The sequence below is a fragment of the Microtus oregoni genome, unplaced genomic scaffold (assembly GCF_018167655.1).
Source record: "Microtus oregoni isolate MIOR12 unplaced genomic scaffold, Mior012 000015F_ref0000493, whole genome shotgun sequence".
Classification (NCBI taxonomy): Eukaryota; Metazoa; Chordata; class Mammalia; order Rodentia; family Cricetidae; genus Microtus; species Microtus oregoni.
The window spans coordinates 25,316,181-25,331,825 of NW_024543074.1; the positions used below are offsets into that span (position 1 = coordinate 25,316,181).

A 15,645-nucleotide genomic window follows, 5' to 3' on the forward strand; every position below is an offset into this window, starting at 1 on the left:
CTGGAAGTCCATGCGTTTTTAACAGAAAAGGACACTAAGTTGGGTGGACATGGAAATTCCTCAGAGGAACTGGGGAAATGAATGAATACAATCAAAATACAATGTATGAAATTCTCAGCAAATAAAAATATTGTCTAAATAAAAAGTAATTAAATGACCTACATGAATGAACAAGTACAGAATAATACTTAAGATAATACTCATATCCATCTTGCTACTGATAGTGGGAGTGCCTCCAGTATTGTCCTTTGAAGTCACATGTTTTAATCCCATGTTAAAGAATCACCTACACCTAAGAGAGAGCTTTCAGCCCTTTGGCTGAAATCAAGCAGATGAAGTATCTATTTCTTTCTGCTGCAGTGAGCATTTCTACCTGAAGTGGTTTTTAAAAGTTAGCAAATGTAAAGCATAGCTCAACATAACTTCGAAACTAAAGAAGTCTAGATATGCTGTTTAGGTCAAATCTATTTTTAAAAAGTTTTATTTTCATAAAAAGAAGTGAAATACAGAAAAAATAATAGTGATAAACCCATGCAAGAGGTAAATTAACAACAGCAAATGCTTCAGTTTACACTGCAATACTCCCTTTGTCACTGTTTACATTTCATTCACTACTTTAGTATGATACTTCATCTCCGCATCGACAATTTTAACAAAATCTTGGAAAGTCTTTTGTTCAGAAGCAGATGCTGGTCTAACAGAAACACACTTGAAAATGTTCTTATCTGGGTCGTAGTGTCCAACACACCTGTGAACTCGGCCTCTGATCAGTCTTGGAAGTTCACGATCCTGTTTTTCAAAACATAAAAGTCAAAAATTATGTATTGCTTCATCTAAAGATCAATGTCTAACTTAATTTATGACAAATGATATGATATGATATGATATGATATGATGATGTGATATATGATATGATAAACATGAATCACCATAGATAGTATGGTTCTTGTGCTACTTATAAGATAACGAGGTATAGACACATATCCTGTCACAGAGGAATGGCCCTATCCTGGATAAGGATTCTTACAAACTAGCAAGAAGTTGCTTACTAGAAAATTTAAGATTCTCCCCATAACAGCTCATGATAGATAAAAGAATTTCTACTGCCACAGGACTGTAGCCTATATTTTCACATGACTTTTTTGTGTTGTTGTTGTTGTTAGCCATAGACATTGAACATGAACACTTTAAGATACTCACAATTTCATAAAATACACATGGAAGAGTATTTTTCCCATCTCTCATAAGAAAAGTCTTTGAATAATGTGGACCAGGTGTGACAGCTGAATCCAGGACAGCTAGGCAACATGGAAGTGAGGAAATTAATATTGATAAATACAAACAAAATTTAACAAAGAAAAGGTGATATTTAAGTGTCATTACATAACAGCCTCTCCCCGTTCCATTTATACAGTGGAATTCTATGGAGGAATTATCCTTTCAGTGTGTTCTGTAGACTGGCTGAATTCCAGAGCTGTTGTAACAATAAAATGCACTATAACAACAAGTAAGCCTTAGAGTTTAATGAAAACAACACTGAAATAGAATTCTAGTGTCAAGTCTTCAGCTTCATACTATTTTGTAACATTGTTCAAACGATTTATTTCATTTCCTAAAACAAACTATATCCCTGTAAGACATACAAGAACAGAGAAAAAGGGCTGGAGAGATGGCTCAGTGGTTAAGAGCATTGCCTGCTCTTCCAAAGGTCCTGAGTTCAATTCCCGGCAACCACATGGTGGCTCACAACCATCTGTAATGAGGTCTGGTGCCCTCTTCTGGCCTGCAGACACAGACAGAATATTGTATACATAATAAATAAATAAATATTTAAAAAAAAAAAAGAACAGAGAAAAAAATCAATAGATGTCAAATGTTTTCATTACTTCAGGTAAACAAATTGACATATCTATCCCCTTCCACAGTTACATTCTGAGGTAGGGTAGAAGCACCTAAAATCTACCTTTGGGGCTAATTTTCAATATATATTTACCATAGTTTTATGAAACACATCTCTCTAGGCTGATTCATCTTACATAATTGCAAGTTTTTATTGTTTTAATCTACATCTTCCCATTTTCTTTCTCTTGAGCAAATTGTTTAACATCTCTCAAAGCTGTTTCTTCACCAACAAATACAAGTCCTAACTCATGTTTAGCATCATAAATTTTTATCAAAGTGTGTTATTCAATCACTTAGTAACCATTCCCTATGCTCTGTTAGTAGACATCTGTTATTCTGAAGCCAGCCTACATTTCCCCAAATAAACATCATCTCCTTTTCCAATTTGTGTTACTCTTCATGATACCCTAGACATTCATGATGACATTAAAAACATCCAAATCTATTACTGAAGTGCCCTTGAAATATTATACCTACCCAATATTTCAAAAAGAAGTACAGTTCTCTGCACTTGTTCACGCCAGTACCTCATGCTTTCAATGACTGCAGAAATAATTCTTAAAGAATTATCTTTTTCCTTCAACTGACGCAAGGGGACATCCTTTGGGGGAAAAAAACAGCATTGGAAAAATGTTTAATTTTATTCATTATACTTTTTGAACTACGTAGGGTCTAGGTCCTTATAATAAATACATATGTAGAATGTGTAAAAAGAACTACTAAGTTTCACTGCAATTAAACCCCCAAATTAAAGCCAGCATTACATCGCACTGCATTATAGTGTGAAAACAAGAATTTACTTAAAATAAGAAAAGAACTATGAGGTAAGAGAGATGTCCCAGTGGATGAACTACTTGCCATGTAAGTTTAATGGCTTGAGTTGGATCCCCAGAACACATGAAAACCAACTCTACAAAGAATAACTACAACAAAGAAAGTATGGTTCATAACACCAAAAATATTGTTATCTGACACTTTGCGTGAAAGTATTTCTGATATCTTTTGGGAGAATGACAATAAAAAGGATAGATTGTTTCTACAAACAATGAGCAAACTATTGTTACCTTAATAATTAAAAGAGTAAAAATCAGTAAGAAATTCTGAAATCACTATAAAAACAAAGAAATGTAAGACATTTCAGAAACTAACATTCACCTATTCCAATAGGAAACTGGGTATTTGTGTGAATCTGTATATACCATGGATGTATCTATCTACATACTTACTTACTACACATGTAAACATGTAAATAAGTCATTCATTAATATTTAAGTGTTTACCTTCAGAGTGTTTTCTCCTGGGGTGTCACCCAACACTGTTTTCTTAAATTGATTTTGTTGAAAACTGGGCTTAAATGCCTGCAGTGCACTGGCTCTGTCCGGGCCTTTCACTGTAGAGCCAGGCAGCTTTGATAAACATGTTTGTCTGAGTACTCCAGTTTCCTTGTGTCCATCTAAGTTAGGAAATTCAGGCATTCCTGACTGTTTCTGTTGTTGAGCTCCCAAATCCATTGAATACGAATTGAATTTACTGTTTGCTGCTGCGTTTGCTGTTTTATGCTGAGGACGGAAATCATTTTTATCCCAGGTTCTCAAGCTGGTATTTCTGTTGTCACCTCTGAAGCTGTAAAAGTAGAACATACTTCTCTGTCTTTTTATTTAGGAAAAACTGATGAATTTTTTCATTCTTATGACAATCAGTGGTTTGCAGCTACTACGTAGTCAGAAATTTCAAACACATCATTCATTGCACAATGGTACAATATAGTATTACTTCTCTTTCCAAACTTAGAGACACCCTAGGGAAGAAATAACTCATACAAAGGTAAATAGCAGCAAGTCACTGGTAAGTTCAGAACTCAGACAACACCAGTCTCCCATCTCAGAGTAGAGTGCTACAAACATGTTTACAATATTCAAACCTTCATATAACAGGAGTTTCCAAGTGAAATATTTTGAGGACTTCTGCTTAATTCTTTATACATTTATTTTGAAATTTTCTACAAAGTTTTTAAAAAGAAGCTACAGCTTGCCTGTAAGGTTATTTAATACTTTGTGCTTTGAAAAGCCTACTAACCAACCTGTTTTAGCATTTATTTACCATATTAACCTAAATGACATACAAAAGCTGGTCAGTGTAGGATTTAATAAGACCCAAACAAAAGTATTTCCTAATCAGGCCAGTTAAGACTTATACAGAAAGGAGAAACTAGTTCAATTACAAATTCTTAACTATGAATATTACAAACGTTACAAGACAATTAATACAACCCATCCTTTGTTTTTTTTTTTGTTGTTGTTGTTGTTGTTGTTGTTGTTTTTTCGAGACAGGGTTTCTCTGTGGCTTTGGAGCCTGTCCTGGAACTAGCTCTGTAGACCAGGCTGGTCTTGAATGTTTTAAAAAGGGGTGGGGAGAACCAGTAATCAGCAAAAAGCCTAGATTTTATAGGACATAAGGTTTGTACAGCTTGAGAACTATTGTTAATAAATTAAGTATAAATTTAAGAATAAATAGGATAAAAAAATCACAATTGTGAATCTTTAGGTTATAAACACCATAAAAAACATTAGTATTCAGAAAAAACATTAGAATTATTGTTATTCGTTTTGTGTTTTGTATACCCTGTTGTGCAGATATTTCCTCTGAATTGAAACATTCCTTCCTGGATGGGAGAGGAAGCTCACAAAAGATTCAAGCAGCTAATGAAATTTACAAAACTCAGAAAAATCACAAGATTCTGGCCTTTTCCACAGTTACATAAGCAGCAAACACTGTTGCAAAGATAATACTCTTTGGCATAGTTACCTGCTAAATGTACAGAGAACTCAGAGATGAGCTTCTGTGAGCCATCACCTATGCTGGGGCAAGCTTCTCCATGACGTAGCTGCCTCTGAGCCCTCCACACGCTTATACATAACCTTGCACACATGCTCTTTTTATTATTTAAAAACTCACTAAGAATCACTATAAAATGCTATTTTAGTCATATTTCCAGAAAACAAAAATAAAATTTATCCTGGTTTCTAAAAGCAATGATTTTTAGATTTCTGAGTAAAACAAACACAGAGTTCTTAAACACCCAATTAAAGAACCAGCAATTTTTTTAAATACTACATTAATTCAGCTACTCAAACAAGCACTTGCCTAGACCCCAAGTCTATATATCTCAGTGAGCCTCTGTGTAGTTATCAGACTCAATCTGAAGCCATGGAGCTTTACTTCTGATTGGTATACTTTCAACTATCAATTAAACTTTGTGTACTATCCACCAAAGAACTAGATCCTTATCTCTTACCCTGAAAATAAATTGACTGATTGATCGATTGAGTGATTGACCGACTGATTAAATCAAACCTCCAGTGGATCAAAAATCTCCCTGAAAGTACTACAGGGAAAAGTAAGGAAAACATTACAAGAAACAGGCACAGTTATGAACTTTCTAAATAGAACAGTAGTTGCACAAGAACTAAGGCAACAATTGACAAATGGGACCTCATGAAAGTTTCTGTACAGCAATGAGCATGATGGTCAGTCAGTGAAGAAGTAGTCTTCATTCATTATGGGAGAAAATCTTTGACAGATATATTTTGTCACAGAATTAATGACTACAATACACAAAGAACTCAAAAACCTAAACACCAAGAAAACAAACAACTCAATCAAAAAAAAAAGTGGGTTGTAAGTATAAAAACAACTCTCAAAGAAAAGATACAAATGGTTAATGAACATTAAAAGTGTTCATTAGCCACCAGGGAAATGCTAATTAAAGCTACTTAGAGATTCCATTCTCACCCCAGTCAGAAGAATAAATAAAATTATAATAAACACTGACAAGGATATTAGAAAGAGAAACTCTTATTACTGTTGGTGAGATTGCAGTCTGGTACAACCACTATGGAATTTAAGTGTGAGGTTTCTCAAAAACACCAGAAATATATGAACCTGTGGAGGGTTGGTAGGGATGCTATGAAATGTTGTCTTCTGGACATGATATGACAATTGCACTCATGAATTCAACAAGAGTTGGGGTAACCTGCATGAAATCTGCACAAGATCAAACCAGTTATACTTCCAGCACAGAGGCGGTAGATGATCTCAAGCCCTACTAAGGAAATATTGGCAGTTGATAGTTTCTGGAGAAGAATGGTTTTTTTTGATGATGTGCCACTGACAAGATTCCAGTGGGTTCAGTGGCAGCCTCATACCCATGCACATATGGACAACACTAATTGAATTTAGTGAATTACCTAAGGAAAAGATGGCACACACTTCAATCCCAGCACTTAGACGGCAAAGGCAGTGGGATCTTTGTGTGTTCAAGGCCATTCTAGTATATACTGAACTCCAGGACAGGCAGGACTACATAAAGATATCTTGTATCCAAAAAATAAAAAAATACAAAGACATGAAATTGAAAGGGGGACATGTTGAAATACACAAAAGTGTAAGAATAGGAAATAAGTGTCATACATATATAGTTATATTTCATTCTATGTGTGTATGAAATTCTCAAATTTGGTAATAGAACTATTATATAACCAAGCTCTATCACCTTGGGCATATACTCTAATGTCTAAAGGACTCTATATCCTACAATGTCCATTAGTAATGAATAGATAATAAAAATATGATTAACATATACAGTGGAATCTTATTCTGTTGTAAAAATTTTTTTAAATTGTAAAATTTTCCAACAAATTGATGGAACTAGAAAATATTATACTAAGTGAGGAAACCCAGGTTCTTATCAACAAATGCCACATTCTCATATGTGAATCCTGGCTTCAGTTTTTTTAGATGGATATGTTTAACTTAGAATACCTATAGAGGCCAAGTGGCTAAAAGGGGGATGTTGAAGAAGTACCTTAAAGGGAGCATAACAGAACATAGGCAATATGAAAGTAGAGACTGGGAATATTGGGGATGGGAGAGTTTATGTAGGAATAGAGATAGGCATACAGGGAAGATCAGGACATAAAACAAAAAGTATATGAAAAAAGCTATATAAAAACCTACTATTTTATTTTATTTATATTTTTAAAACGATCTTTTCTCATTTTACATACCTATCCCACTTCCTACTTTCTCCCTCCTCCAACTCCCTTCACCTTTTCCCACCCTACCCCCCATCCACTCCTCAGAGAGGATAAGGCTTCCCATGGGGAGTCAACAAAGTCTGACACATCACTTTAAGGCAGGACCAAGGCCTTCCCCTCCCCCACTAAATTTAGGCTAAGCAAGATATCCCTCCAAAAAGAATGGGCTCCCAAAGCTAGTTCAAGCACTAGGGATAAATCCTGGTCCCACTGCCAGTGGCCACACATACTGCCCAAGCCACACAACTGTCCTCCACATTCAAAGGACCTAGTTTGGTCCTGTGCAGGTCCCCCTGCTATCAGTCCGGAGTCAATGAGTTCCTACTAGCTGAGGTCAGCTGAACCTACTACTTTTAGGTCAGTTTAGGCCTTCCAAATATATCCACAAGTTATGCCCCAACAGATCAGAACAAACCATTCATCAAAAATATGTGGAAAAAATTACATCTATACCCGACATATACTTGTCATTATTACTTATGTACACCATGCCCAACTATATAACACTATGTATTACATTGTACAATTTAAAGTATACAGAAAGGTGTACATAGATTATATTCAAATACCAGTTATGTATTAATGTAGAAATTTCCTAAATGTATTTCTAAGAAAGATTTTTTTTAAGGAAAGAAGAGGCGAAAACAAAGGCAGACTTACCCCCAACTACTTTGGCTTCTTTCAGCACTTGACTGCATAGGTTTAAACACAGAATCTTGACTTTTCAGGGAATAAGAAGCAGAAGCTGGTATTTGCCTTTCAAGGAAATATATTGTTAAATATAGTTTGCTTTCAGATTGAGAAATGCATGCAGAAAAATAGCATCACTCAGTAACAGACACACATTTATTGGTTCATATTTTTACACATACCCTATATTCGTTGTTTTCTTTAAGGGAGTCACCTCTGGATACACAGCTTCCCACGCCCAATCTCAAAAGTATAAGAAAAGTAAAAATAAGATACCTTTTAAAAATAATTCCTTATATTTAATAAATTTGAGAGTTCTAACAATTTGAAGATAAAGACGCAGTCCTCAGTAGTATTTGATTGCAGGATTTATCATAGCCTGCCTAATTTTATAGACATCTTTCTTCCCCATTGTAAAGATAGTAGTTTAATTTGTCTTTTCCACAATTAATTCTAATATAGTGCCTTGTAATTGAAAACATAAATTTAGTCAAATCCAATGTTTTTTAAACTTTATTCTACCCTATATCAAGAACTAAATCCTAACTGGTAACTAGATAGCTAGTGTATGAGACTAATGGAGAGACACAGAATGAAAGGGTAAGATAACATAATTTTAACATCAAATCTAATCCTTACTATGCACGATATACACTAACATTTCTATTCTGTTCTAGTTACTCTCTTATGTTTTCAAGATTTCTATTTTGTGTTTTAATTATAGGGCATAGGCACATGAGGGAACATGCTCATGGAGGCCAGAGGATCCCCTGGAGTTGGAGTTATAAGGAGGTTGTAAGATACCTGACATAGGTGATAGGAACCAAACTCAGGTTCCCTCAAAGACCAGTAATTCCTCTTAACCAATGAGCCATCTCTCCATTCCCTTACTCTCTTCTTTTTATCATTATTAATAAAATTTATTCTATGTTTTTCACATCATGTCCTTATCCTATTTATTCCCCGTCTCGTCGCAAATGCCCTCTGCCCTTGTATCCCCCCACCAATAAAACAAAATTCAAGAGAAAAAAACTGAAGAAAAACAATGAAAAAAATTTAAAAGGGAAGAAATGCAAAATCTCATCTAGAAGCTGAAGTGTGACCCACAAGTCATGCAGTATACTCCTTAGTCCATACTTCTCTACTTGCACTGCAAAGAGTCACTGGTCTGGTTTGAGGCCCCTGGTCTCCACTACCCATGTGATGCTGGGCCCCTACTAGGGCTCTTCCTGGACTGTACAGCCCACTGGCACCCTTTGTTGTCGAGTTCTGGCAGCTTTGGGCCTGTGGGTCAGGCTTTAACATGCTCCAGCAGCCCATAGATGGGGTGGATGTTGGGGCAGGCCAAGTCATAACCCTGGGTCTGGGCCTGAGCTGCTGTAGGAGTTGGTCGACCAGATAAGAAATGGGGACAGATGTCCCATGCTTACGATTTGGGAAGTGGCTCACCCACACCTCCACTAACAGGGCTGGATCTGTTGTGCTGCCCTGCCAGAATACAGGGTTTGCTCTCCCGACAGTTGCAGGTGGTGGGGACAGGGATAGCTCTCCCACTCTTATGACCACAGGGACAGTTCTCCTACCTGTTCCAGGCATTGGTGGGCATGGAGGAGGACTTCTGTCCCCTGCCCATGCTACCACAAGACAGATGAGCAATGGGGCAGCTCTCCCACACTCACATCTTCGAGCCTGGCTCATCCACATGTGCACTAACAGGGTTGGCTTTATTGTGCCATTCTGTTGAGGCACAAGCCCTGTCATCCTGAGTGCTGCAGCTGGTGAGGTCAAGGACAGTTCTCCCACTCTTATGACCATAGAGCCATCTCTTCCTTCTGCTCCAGGTGGTGGGGGGAATCTTTCTCCTGCCCTTTGTCACAAGACAGATGTTACTCTCTTTTGAAAGTTGACTGTATCCCGAACTAATAAATCAAGATAAAAAATCGTATTTCCTGGCCAGGCGGTGGTGGTCCACACCTTTAATCCCAGCACTTGGGAGGCAGAGACAGGCAGATCTCTGTGAGTTCGAGGCCAGCCTGGTCTACAAGGCTAGTTCCAGGACAGGCTCCAAAGCTACAGAGAAACTCTGTCTCCAAAAAAAACAAAAAACAAAAAAATTCATATTTCCACATGTAATAGTTCACACTTATAATTTCTCGTGTTCATTATTCATGCTACTTATTAAAAATTTTAAATAGTAAGGAAGATTTTAAGTGGTAGAGAATGCTAAGATAAATGGTGTCTTATGCATGCCCATTTTCTACTTTTTATCCATAAAAAAGGAATGGGTACCAAATATGGCTCTCTGTGGGTAAAGATATTTGCCATGGAAGTCTCATATTTTGAGGTTGACGCCAGAGCCACAGTGGAATGAGAGAACTGATTCCCAAAAGTTGTCCTCTGACCTACACACACATACCATCATGATATGCATACATGTGCACTCATTCATACATACTAAAAATAAAATTTAATTATGAAAATGAGAATGTTATATGCTAACTTTATACTTTTAAATTTCTGGTGTTGAAGAAAAACAATTTAATGACTATACCAAAGTCTATGAAAATATACTAAACGAAATTTAAAATGAGTACTGCTATATATAAAAATTTATATTTAATATTTTATTCACATGATTCCAATAGTAATTTTAAAGTTTGTCCCAAAAAATTAAATATACATAACATAATGGACCAAATATATTTTAGAATGTTTGCCTATCAGTGCCTTCTCTGAGAGGTAAATAAAGTCAGTAAACATTGAGCCAGTAAACAAGATGGCTCAGTGGGAAGGCTTGCCATCAAGCATGATGACCTGAGTCTCATCTCTGCAACACACATGCACATAGACAGATAGGTAGGTATGCAGATGATAGGCAGATGATAGGCAGATGATAGGCAGATGATAGGCAGATAGACAGATAGACAGATAGACAGACAGACAGACAGACAGACAGGCAGGCAGACAGACAGCTAGCTAGCTTACTGGCTCACAGGGTGAGAAGATTTTAGTGGTCTCACTTAAAAGGTGTCACATTAGAAGCTTCCTGACTCCAAAACTTAATCAAGAGTTACAGAAGGAGTTATCTCTAAAAAGCAGAGCTAGAATATGTAAACTCCCAGCAATAGCAACTTACACAATGTACTAGTTGAAGCTATATACGGGCATACTAGATGAGAGTATCTTAGAAGAAAGTATCTTAAGTTGGGTAATTTACAAATGGGAATTTCTGACAGTGCTGGAGACTAAAACATCTTAGATTGAGGTAACAACAAACTAGGTATTTGGTGAAAGCATGATCTCTGCTTCAGAGATAGCCCCTTAGTGTATCCTCACATGACAGAAGTAGCAAACATACTTATCCTTCATCTTCCTTTTTATGCGCACTAGTACTGTGCATAGAGATAGAGTCCTCACAACTATAAGCACCTCCTAAAAGTCTGTCCCCTACTCAATGGTTAACTGCAACTTAAGAATTTTCAGAAAAAGAGTAAAAAACACAACAAAGAAAAGCAGGCAAAACTGCCCTAAGAAAGCAATGACTAGAACACAGCACCAGAAGTTCCTGGGCTTGTGTCTTTTCTACAGTCCATTTTTTTCCGTTTTTTTCTCATACTCCATATACACTTTTCCCTGTTTCTGAGGTAACTCAAATTCTTCCATTTTTTACTAGCAAATATATAAGTCACAGTAATCTGTTTTGAGAGAGAAAATCTTTGCACTGTAGGTTTCTACTTTAGTAAAACAAAGGCTCCAGACATAAAGATACTCTATTTAAATGCTAAGCCACCCTTGTAGACAAGGCAACTCAAAACTCCTGTGCTGGAATGCTCAGAAGGAGCCAAGTAATCTCTATATCTGAGCAGTGAAAAACAGCAGGAACCTGGCCTCAATGAGAGACCCAGGAATTTTCTACAATCCTAGTTCTTGTCTCTTGAAATTTTCACCTTACTCATTTTCTTACCTGTTGGTAGAGGAGGAGAACTGTAACTGTCAGAAACAGTACTGATACCTGGATCATTCTGAAGTGGATTAGAAGTTAATGGCTGTCTGTTCCTCTTTTTCTGATTGAATAATGGCACAGGCAAACAGCCTACATTGAAGGTACCAATAAATTAGTATAAATCAGGTAAATATATCTATTTCTAGACTAATTACCATTAATAATATATAACGATGCATAGTTTGTCTACTTCTATATGCTAATATGCCAGATATATTTATATGCCCTTAAAATGATTTTTATAATCTTTTAGAAGTCCTAAATAGCTCACCAGTATCTCTAAAGTCCTTTCTTTTTCTATCTTATCGCTTTAATTCTTACTTTTAAGCAATTCTCTGTTTTTATCCTCAAACATTTCCCAAATCTACTTCTTTTCCATATTTCCCTCTTCTGCTTGTCTAATTTCTTAGCAACAGCAGAATACCTACAGAATATACCAAAGCTAAGAAAGAAGAAACTATGAACCACGTTTTCCAAAATTCTAAGCATGTTTTAGTGTTTGACAGCCAGCTTCTGGGGCCATAGTCATCAAACTTCAGTTTAACTAAGATTTTTTTCCTAGAATTCTGATGGAGGTGGGTCTTTATCTATCTGTTGCTTTCATTGGTTAAGTAATAAAGAAACTGCTTGGCCTCTGATAGGACAGAAAATTAGGTAGGCGGAGTAGACAGAACAGAATGCTGGGAGAAAGAAGCTGAATCAGTGAGTCGCCATGATTCTCCCACTCCAGACAGACGCAGGTTAAGATCTTTCCTGGTAAGCCAGCTTGTGGTGCTACACAGAATATTAGAAATGGGTTAGATCAATATGTAAGAGCTAGCCAATAAGAGGCTGGAACTAATGGGCCAAGCAGTGTTTAAAAGAATACAGTTTCCATGTAATTATTTCGGGTAAAGCTAGCCGGGTGACGGGCCGCAGCCTGCCGCCACTCTTTCAACAGAATTCTGATTAACATGTGGGTTCAAAGGTTACAATTCCCAATGTCGACAATTTTATCTCAATATATTTAGTCTGAAACCCAAATTATAATTTTAACAAATGTCCCAGCTATCTATAATGATATTTTTCCATAGATCATTTTGAAAATGTCTTAGATAGTAGCTCTCAACTTTGCTAATACTATGACCCTTTAATACAGTTACTCATGTTGTCGGAATCCCAACCATAAAAATTATTTCATTCCTACATCATAACTATAGTATTGTTACTGTTATGAATTATAATGTAAACATCTGATATTCAGGATATCGGATATGCAATCCCCAAGGGGGTCACAACCCACAGATTGATAATCACCTTAATTGCCTTAAAAGAATGACAATACCCAATCCAAATGAAAATAAATACTATCACCACTTCCTCCAGATCCCAGAAGCAGGTTCTCCAGTCAAAAATAAATAAGTAAGTAAATAATAAACTTTAGAAGCTACAAGGGAATTCACGGACAAAAGACATCTTCAAAGCAAGAACTAGAAATCCTAGATAGGGCCCAAGTTCTTAAGTCTCTAGTCAGAAACTCTTGACACTACCATTGTCTCGCTGCCCCATTCTCATTACACTGCAGGAGAATACTGACTGTGGAGGCGCTCTAATGAAAAACTAGAATCCGGTGGGCTCTTGAGCCAGGCTGCCGACATTAAAACTGTGCCTTCAAAGTGAATTTGAAAACAACTTCAAAGTTAAATGTGAGCAGTTTCCTTAAACTCTTTGTGCCCATGATACATACAGAGAAGCATAACATGATGATTAGGATTATAGAATCTAAAATCAGAGATTTCTAGGTTCGAGTACTGTTTCTACCACTCAGTAGATTATTTAAGGACTTTGTACCTTGGTTTCTTATCTAGAAAACAGAGGTGATGGTAAGAATTAAATAATACTTCTGATGAAATGTATAGAATACGGTGTGCCCACCATAAATTATTATTATGATCTTCATTGTACATTATGATCACTTCCCTAACTCTTATCATTCTTGACTTCTGTCCTTATATTACCTAATAATTGACAAAATATAAATACAAAATATTAGAAAACAGAAATGCTTCTAAAAACATTTTGAACAAGTCAATCACAAAACCACAAAAGAATGTATTTGTTTCCTGCTTACAAGCATAAGTAAATCAATCACTTACATTTTGGGGAAAAAAAGCACCAGAGGAAATCTCAATAATTTTCATTCTACTCTCAGCTCTACACTACTAAATACTGTACCTTCACAAACCTCTTTACCTCTTTTGGATATGAAAAGAAAAGAGGCTAAACTAATGTTTAATCTCTTTAAAAAGTTCCTCCCAAAATGTTCCTAGAAACTATACACGTCTTATGTGGTATCTGAAAAATACCTAAAAATTGAAAGGCTGCTCAATACCTGCTGTACTTCGAGTTGAATTTTCATTTAGGTTTCTCTTCATTTTCTTCAGTATCACAGCTTTGCACTTAGCATCACAAAATGAAGCTGACTAAACTTTCAAAGAAAGAAACTTGTAACTCATTATTATTAACAAGACCAAATTTTCAGCCTATTAAGTATGGGCATTATGGTTTAAAACTTTCTAAAGTGACCACTTCAGGAATTGCTTTATGACTAAGAATATGAAACATATCCCATGTTTCCAGCTATGTTCAAATAAGTTAAGATGGGTGATATAATAGTTTCCTAAATATATACAGACTTTGTAGGCAGTCTAAGTAATCTATTTTAGAATTAAAGACCCATTGTGGGAATTCTGACCAAAGCTTTAAGGAAAAGGGACTAAAGGCAATGGCAAACTTAGAGAAACAAGTAAAACATTGTTTTCATTATGTTTTTTCTGCTTTTAGCTTCCTAATATATTTATATGTTAATTTGTTTAAGTTAACAAATACTTGCCCATGAAAAAGACCAGACATAAACCCAAATAATTTCTGCTACAAATTCACTGCCCAATGAGGCAGACTGATGTGAACACAACTAAAATATAAATCAAACAGGTAACGCTAATGTCCAAAAATTATCCTAAAGCTGTGACATATAAGGCAGGGTTTCACAACCAGACTTGCTTAAACTACTGGTTTTGCTGGGTCTCTACCGCTGAGGGGCAGGAGCTACAGGCGTAGACCACTAAAGCCTCAGCTGCCAAGAGATCCTGCCTCAGTAGCGTGTGTGTGTGCGTGTGTGTGTGTGTGTGTGTGTGTGGTGTGTATGTGTGCTTGTGAGTGGATGGGTGTGTGGTGTGTGTGCGTGTATGTGAGTCTGTGTGTGTGTGGTGTGTAGGGGGTGTGTGTTTGTGTGTATGTGGTGTGTGCATGGTGCGTATGTGTGCTTGTGGGTGGATGGGTATGGTATGTGCGTGCGTGTGGGGGGGGTGTATGTGTGCTTGTGGGTGGATGGGTGTGGTATGTGCGTGCGTGTGTGTGTGTGTGTGTGTGTGTGTGTGTGTAGCGGGGGAAGGGGACTACCCAACCAGCAGACACACCCTCTCTAACACCTTGCCTCACGAGGAAGAGGCCAGACAGGGCCTGTCTGGGCCCCCCCCCCCCCCCCCCCGCACTGAAGGAAGGGTTACATTTTCCTGTCAGAATTCATGTTCTCCCCCAACATCCCCGCCCCCCACCCCGCCACCTAACACAGCCAGTCACGGGGCCAAGGTATTTCCCTTCTGGAACCCCCGCCAACACAACGTACAAACGGAGCCCTCGAGCGAACCTCGCCTCCCTCAGCGGCTGCGTGCTGTACAGCGATGCGGAGCAGGAAGGCTGTGCGCAGGCGTGGCAATCTGCGCATGTGCAAGATCAGAGCAAGGCCTGCGCTTGAAGGTCTCGCGAGAGTTACAGGAACCACTGGAGTTTCTCAGCCAGAAAAGTCAAAAGCGACGCTCTTGGTGCCCTCGCTTGTGAGGTACGCAGCCGGCACAAGCATGGCTCTGCCTCGTTAGCTCGTCTGTCCACAGATAGAAACGAGTTCTGGTTATG

General features: G+C 37.4%; 1 protein-coding gene across 2 annotated transcripts; it reads right to left on the reverse strand.

Moving 5' to 3' along the window:
* Positions 1-571: 571 nt before the first annotated feature.
* Spata22 (spermatogenesis associated 22) lies at positions 572-14,105 on the reverse strand. 2 transcript variants are annotated; one of them, XM_041665659.1, is made up of 8 exons: positions 14,063-14,105; positions 11,701-11,781; positions 7,871-7,931; positions 7,659-7,754; positions 3,183-3,525; positions 2,380-2,503; positions 1,201-1,298; positions 572-789 (listed from the first exon to the last, which is right to left on the reverse strand). In XM_041665659.1, exons 1-8 carry the CDS (start codon positions 14,103-14,105, stop codon positions 598-600), a joined length of 1,038 nt encoding a protein of 345 aa, XP_041521593.1. In that variant the 3' UTR covers positions 572-597. The 2 variants fall into 2 exon arrangements, with proteins under 2 accessions (XP_041521593.1, XP_041521592.1); XM_041665658.1 differs by having other exon boundaries at positions 11,653-11,781.
* Between the last annotated feature and the right edge of the window lie 1,540 nt (positions 14,106-15,645).

Coding starts and splice junctions, on each gene's coding strand:
- Spata22 (XM_041665658.1), bottom strand. CDS start 14,105: ATGAAGAGAAACCTAAATGAAAATTCAACTCGAAGTACAGCAG. Junction 3,526..7,658: donor AGAAGCCAAAGTAGTTGGGG/GTAAGTCTGCCT, acceptor CTACTTTTACAG/CTTCAGAGGTGACAACAGAA. Junction 1,299..2,379: donor ACTTCTTTTTGAAATATTGG/GTAGGTATAATA, acceptor CATGTTGCCTAG/CTGTCCTGGATTCAGCTGTC.